Genomic DNA, 7,500 nt, shown 5'->3' with positions numbered 1-7,500 from the left:
TAGGATTAGATGTGAGAAAATATAAAGCGTTCGAAAATTTGAAATGTTTTATTAAAAAATAATAACAAATAATGATTCTCTTTTGATTATTAAATGAATTATATATCTTTGGCATTCATAGGTCGTAGTAGAAAATGTCTACTACGTTTATCACGTGAAAATTTTTTGCTGTGTATCATTTTTATTTTGATGTTTATACTTTATAGTAAGATTCTTACGAAAGTGTGTTATTCGTTGATAAGTTTGTGAAATAGACGACTTTTAGAGCTAAAGTAAGAAAATAAAATTCAGTGAATATTACTAAATATGGGATTTGTATTCACACGTCCATAAACCTATTCTGTGCAATACTTGTCTTGCGATAGAAGACAGAATATCTCTTTTCATGCTGTTGATTTAAAGAAAATGATATTTAGAGATATTTTTCTCTCGCAAATGCAAGTTGTTGTAATTGTTATAATAGATTTGTATAAAATTGTTTTTTATAGAAATCCAATTTTCAATCTTACACGTTTTTGATTTTAGGAAAATGATCTTTAGAAATATTATTCTCTTGAAAACGTAAGTTGCTGTAATGGTTGTAATAGATTTGTATATATATATATATATATTTTTTTTTTATTTCATAGAAATTCAATTCTCAGTCTTACACGTTTTAGTCAAGTTACTGTTTACTTGACAAGACAAATAACATGACAGAGTAGGCTTAATTTTCAATGCTTTCCAATTTTTAGATTTTGATATTATAGAAGTTAAATGAACACAAATTAGATTGATGATATGAACATATTAACAATTTTGTATATTGATTTTCAGAATATTTACTGTTGAGCAGACATGTCTCAGCAGAAGATTCAAAGCGACGCGGCTTACACTCCGGTTTCTGGTTCACCTGACGGTAAGTGTGGCAATGGGAGCTATTAGTTTATTCAACAGATAACACACTTATATACAAACAGTTGAAGGATACGGTGTCGCAAAAATTCAAGCAATCTGAAACTTGTGATGGCAAACTTAAACAGGTTTTTCTATTATCAGTTTGGGAAAGAGCGAGAGATAAAAAATATCATTACAGAGATGTGAGGTAAATGCAAGTGTAGTTTACTCAACAAATAACGAGATAATATACAAACAGTTGAGGGCAACAGTGTCACAAAAATTTATGCATTCTGAAACATGCGATGGCAAACTTAAACAGGTTTTTCTATTATCAGATCAGGAAAGAGTGAGAGATACAAAACTAGCATTACAGAGATGTGAGGTGAATGCAATTGTAGTTTACTCAACTCATAACGAGCTTATATACAAACAGTTGAGGGTTACAATGTCACAAACATTAAATAAAAAGTGAAACATGCGATGGAAAGTTTGGGAGAGAGAGATAAAAAAATATCATTATAGAGACGAGATGGATGCAAGTGTAGTTTATTCAACATATAACGAGCTTATATACAAAGAGTTGAGGGCAACAATGTCACAAAAATTCATGCAATCTGAAACATGCGATGGCAAGCTTAAAATTTTTTTTCTATCATCAGTTTGGGAAAGAGCGAGAGATAAAAAAAATAGCATTACAGAGATATGAGGTGGATGCGAGTAAAGTTTAATCAACAGAAAACGAGCTTATATACAAACAGTTGAGGGCTACAGTATCACAAAAATTCAAACAATGTAAAACATGCGATGGCAAGCTTAAACAGGTTTTTCTATTATCAGTTTGGGAAAGAGTGAGAGATAAAAAAATAGCATTACAGAGATGTGAAGCGAATGCAAGTGTAGTTTATTCAACTGATAACGAGTTTATATACAAAAAAGTTGAGGGTTACAATGTCACAAAAATTCATGCGATCTGAAACATGCGATGGCAAACTTAAACAGGTTTTTCTATTATCAGATCAGGAAAGAGCGAGAGATAAAAAAATTGCATTACAGATAGGCGAGGTGGATGCATGTGTAGTTTATTCAACAGATAACGAGGTAATATACAAACAGTTGAGGGTTACAATGTCACAAACATTCAAAAAAAATGAAACATGCGAGGGAAAGCTTAAACAGGCTTTTCTATTATCAGTTTGGAGAGAGAGAGAGAGAGAGAGAGAGAGAGAGAGAGAGAGAGAGAGAGAGAGAGAGATAAAAATAACATTATAGAGACGAGATGGATGCAAGTGTATTTTATTCAACATATAACGAGCTTATATACAAACAGTTGAGGGCAACAATGTCACAAAAATTTAAGCAATGTGAAACATGCAATGTCAAGCTTAAACAAGTTTTTCTATTATCAGATCGGAAGAGAGCGAGAGAAAAAATTGGCATTACAGAGAGGCGAGGAGAATGTTAGGGAAATTTATATAACAGGTAACGAGCTTATATACAAACAATTGAGGGCAACAATGTCACAAAAAATAGAAAGATATGAAACATACGATGTCAAGCTTAAATAGGTTCTTCTATTATCAGTTCGGAAGAGAGCGAGAGATAAAAAAACAATAGCATTGCAGAGTATGAGCGTGTATGAAACACGTGCGGTACATAAGACATTAGTCTCAAGTACCTTATATTTCACAATAATGTCATTTTTCTTTATTCTGCCCAAGATGGAATAATTTTTTTTTTGTCTATTCTTACCTCTTCTCGTTTTAAATTCACTCTCATCATTAGGTTAATTCCAAAATTCAACTAAATGAGAGCAGAGTATAATCGTAACGGAATTTTCTTTAGGAACGAAAATCTGAAAAAAAAAAATGGAAAAAGTTTACATTCTTGATTTTTGGACTGTATTGTACTTGCTCGCAATTCTTAAGAATATTTGCTTTTGAAACAATGAGAAGCAAATATGTGTGACCTTGCTAAAAGAGTAAAATAAAACAAGCAAACACCGACTCGCACATACACAAAAGACAGTGTTTGATAACTTACCTTTCCAGAAAATATAAAATCTATTTTCTTGTAAAACAGGAGAATGTCACCTGCAGGCCTTCAACTTTTAACCTTTTTATCACGTTTGTTTTGTAACTTGCAAGCAGATATTGACAGCGAAGGGATTCGACTTATATATATATATATATATATATATATATATATATATATATATATATATATATATAGATGTGTGTTTATATGTATATATATAATGTATGTAGACATATATATATATATATATATATATATATATATATATATATATATATATATATATATCTACATACACTATATATATGAATATATATATAGATTTATATATATATATATATATATATATATATATATATATATATATATATATATATATATACATACATATATATATGTGTATATATATATATATATATATATATATATATATATATGTGTGTATGTGTGTGTGTGTCTGTGTGTATGTGTGTGTGTGTTTACATATAACTGTATGTATATATATATATGTAATTAAAATCTTCCTAGAGCCATTGTATGGTATACCAAAAATCGACAAATAGGGAAAAGAGAAAACCTAATGACACATTAGCAGTTTCTCTATATTCGCTGATTATTTTGATAAATATTCGAAGGAGAAGCAGGAAGCACTTCATCCTTTTCATATGCAGAAAGAGTTCGAATAAGAAAGGAATTACTCATTCATTTGAGAGGGAAGAGTTTCTTGTATTTATTAAAGCAATTTACAGTGAAAGGGAGTAACTAATGTGGTAAATCAGTATTCTTGCGTAATGTCAATGAAAACAACAAAAGCTATTAGACTATCGTTATCGATCATCCATAAAACTAAGCCGTCAATATAAAATGATATAGGTATTTTCTTCTCATATATATATATATATATATATATATATATATATATATATATATATATATATACATATATAAACATATATATATATACATATATATATATATATATATATATATATATATATATACGTATATGTATATGTATACTTACTGTATATGTATGTATGTATATATACACACAAATATATATATATATATATATATATATATATATATATATATATACAGAGAGAGAGAGAGAGAGAGAGAGAGAGAGAGAGAGAGAGAGAGAGAGAGAGCCTACGGTATTTCCACGCCAGATTTAATTTCACTCACTATCCTTACGTTCGATATTATATCGTTATAGTATTAGTCACACAAATGTATGAGAATTTTATCTTATGCATGCATACATACATACATACATACATACATACAAGCTGTGTTGAATAGATATATTTATAGAACATCGGCGTCAATGACCTCTGATGTCAGGATGCCAGAGAACTTCAAATCATTAATTATAGAACAAATATAGAATAACATATATATAGAACTGTGTGGATCCATTAATACTTTAATATATTGAAATTTTCGACATATTCAATGAAAAATTAATAGACGACGGTATTCAATTTCCATCATGTTAATATTAGATTGAAGAATTAAAGTTTGATCTTAATTTTCCTTTTCCACAGAAGAGAATGGGGCACGAAAGGAACCGGCCTCGGAAAGGAGGAGACGTTACATGAAACAGGTAAGACACTTCCTCCATACTTCTTTCTGGTATTGTATCTAAGACACGTATTTTGAATTTCGAACCTAGTATTTGTCTTATAATGTATCAGTATTTTTCAAAGGGTACATACAATATTGATTATTATATAAAGGTTGTTATATGTATGTTTATGTATGCATGTTATTTATTTTGAATATCAAACCTAGTATTTGTCTTATAATTCATCAGCATTGGTAAACTATTTTTCAAAGGTACATACAATTTTGATTATTATATAAATGTTCTTATACGTATGTTTATGTGTGTGCGGTATCCATTTTGAATAGTGAACCGAGTGTCTATCTTATATTTCATCAGTATTGGTAAAATATTTTTCAAATGATACATACAGTTTTGATTATTATATAAAGATTGTTATATGTATGGTATCTATTTTGAATTTCGAACCTAATGTTTGTCTTATAATCTATTAGCATTGTTAAATTATTTTTCAAATGATACATGCAATTTTGCTTATTACAAAAGGTTGTTATACGTATGTCTATGTATCTATTTATGTATCTTTCTTTATAAAGAGGTTGATCTGTTAAGTACTAATCAAAATATATGCATATATGATTGCATAGCTGTAATAGATTAGAAAACCTAGTTACAAAAATGCATAATTCTGCTATTACAGTATAGAAGGTCCTTAAATTACAAACAATCGGGGTTACAAAATATAATCCAACAGAAAATAACAAAAAATAACAAAGACAAGATAAAGAAATACTGTAATAAAACAATAACAAACCATTTAATACAGTAGCAAAATGCCATTTGTGATAACCTGACATTTATTTCATGTGAAACCCGAGTATTTGTTGACTTTTCTAGCTGGAAATCATAGGTCTGAAATTCAGGTTAGGCCTACCCAAATCCAAAATTTAACAGAATTTGACTTACAAACAATAATATATAGTTTAATACAGTAAGCAAAATTACATTTGTGATAACCTGATATCTATTTCATATGAAACCGACTATTTGTTGACTTTTATAGCTGGAAATCATAGGTATGGAATTTAGGTTAGGCCTACCCAAATCCAAAATTTAGCAGAATTTGACTTACAAACAATTAGGCATACAAATAATTCGACTTACAAACAGCTCTTTGGAACCAATTAAGTTGTTAAGTTAAGGACCTTCCGTAGATGTATCATACCAATCATCCAAACTTTAAATCTACAGGTAGGCCTATTCCTCCTGACGACGATGGGCCACATGAACTTCGGCATGGGGCTCTCCTGGCCAAACACCATCGCCTCGGACATCCAGAAGGACAACTCGACCCTCTTGGGCACAGAACTGGATCTCTCCGATTGGCAGTTGGACATGACAAGTGAGTGTGGGACTTTCCGGTTCTCTTGGGTGCAGGGATTTAAAAAAAAAAAAAAAAAAAAAAAAAAAAAAAAAAAAAAAAAAAAAAATTGTTATCATTGTTGCAGATTATTGATCGTATCTTGAACAACAGCGTCAGTGTATGAAAAGGGAAAAAAATTACCCCCTTTGTAAGAGTTAATTTCAGCTGAGTGACTCAGCATGTATGCAGGGGAGTTTTTGAAACGTCGTGTGTTTATACTGTAATTTTTTTTTGTCTTCTCTCTCTCTCTCTCTCTCTCTCTCTCTCTCTCTCTCTCTCTCTCTCTTTCTCTCTCTCTCACTCTCTCTCTTTCTTTCTATATACATAAATATAAATATAAATATATATATATATACATACATATATATATATATATATATATATATATATATATATATATATATAGAGAGAGAGAGAGAGAGAGAGAGAGAGAGAGAGAGAGAGAGAGAGAGAGAGAGAGATAGCAGTCGATAACCAAGTCTTCGATCAAAAGTTATATTTTGGGCAGGTTTGTTCACAAGTTTTAGGCAAAAAGTAAAATTTTCCTGATAGAAACCGAATTCAATTTAACAAAAAATTATAATAACAACTCAAAAAAGCATTAGAGACATAGGTTAGGAGAAGGATTAGTTGTTCCTTTAAATTAAAAGTGAACAGAGCATTATTGATCTGTGTTGCATAAGGCTTTTGAAAGTGAATAAAAGGATTATGATTGATAAATTGTAATAAGCTATACTTTGTGTAAAGAATTGAAAACGGTGGTAATACTCTGAATAGAATAAACTCAGTTAAAAATTATCTAATAGAAGACAGAGTGATGTATAATGCAAATTGTAGAAAAGTATGGTGTCAATATATTGTTGCATGGAAGGACTAGACGTCCTATTAGTGAAGCTTGTGTAAACTTGTGATTATAAAAGAAGTTTTCAGAAAAGGATATTATGCTTTCGTGGTTGCCTTATTCTCAGACAAATAAGGTGATAAGTGAAACCACAGATAAACCGGGATAGCTTTGTGAAATGAATGGATAAGAACAAAGGTATCAATGATTAAGTGGTGACTCTTGACGACAAAGAGATATTGCAGAGACTAGTGAAAATGATATGAAGCATCTGATATTGGAAAAATGAAGTTTAGTCATTAGAAAGAGAAAGATGAAATTGGAGAATGGACGCATTGCGTTTGGGAGAATGAAACACAAGAAATGTTCACTTCATCATTTGTGAGTAAACAGTGAGAATAGTTGTAAAGTTTAAGCATTGGTTCATCTCACAATTGGCAGGTAATTAAGAGTTTGAAAGATTCCTGAAACAATTAAGCAAGATTTCTGTTTAAAGATACAGTATTTGAAAAAGTAGGGATGAATTACTTGGTTATTTTTTCTTTATGGAGCCAATGTTACTAAATGAGAATAAAGTTATGGAACCAGCCGTGTATTGTATGTGAAAAGATGGCTCATCATATTTATAGATGGTTTGATCATGGTTTGAAAATAGGAAAAAAGACTGGATAGATATAGCTTTGCAAGTGATTTTGATGATGTAGTGCCAGAAATGGTGCTATAAAAAGATCGCCATAGGGTAGAAATGCGAAA

The 7,500-nt window shown here is 30.1% G+C and overlaps 1 protein-coding gene across 3 annotated transcripts in view; it reads left to right on the top strand.

Moving 5' to 3' along the window:
• LOC137649634 (facilitated trehalose transporter Tret1-like) overlaps positions 1-7,500 on the top strand; it is a 28,790-nt gene that overhangs the window by 12,034 nt on the left and 9,256 nt on the right. For all 3 annotated transcript variants that reach the window (XM_068382608.1, XM_068382607.1, XM_068382606.1), the window contains exons 2-4: positions 817-898; positions 4,464-4,522; positions 5,735-5,885. In XM_068382608.1, coding sequence (XP_068238709.1) covers positions 838-898; positions 4,464-4,522; positions 5,735-5,885 — 271 coding nt within the window. In that variant the 5' untranslated portion in view covers positions 817-837. The remainder of the gene's footprint in view (positions 1-816; positions 899-4,463; positions 4,523-5,734; positions 5,886-7,500) is intronic.

This window comes from Palaemon carinicauda, chromosome 11 (assembly GCF_036898095.1).
Source record: "Palaemon carinicauda isolate YSFRI2023 chromosome 11, ASM3689809v2, whole genome shotgun sequence".
NCBI classification, from domain to species: Eukaryota; Metazoa; Arthropoda; class Malacostraca; order Decapoda; family Palaemonidae; genus Palaemon; species Palaemon carinicauda.
This window is presented reverse-complemented; position numbering and strand designations above follow the sequence as displayed.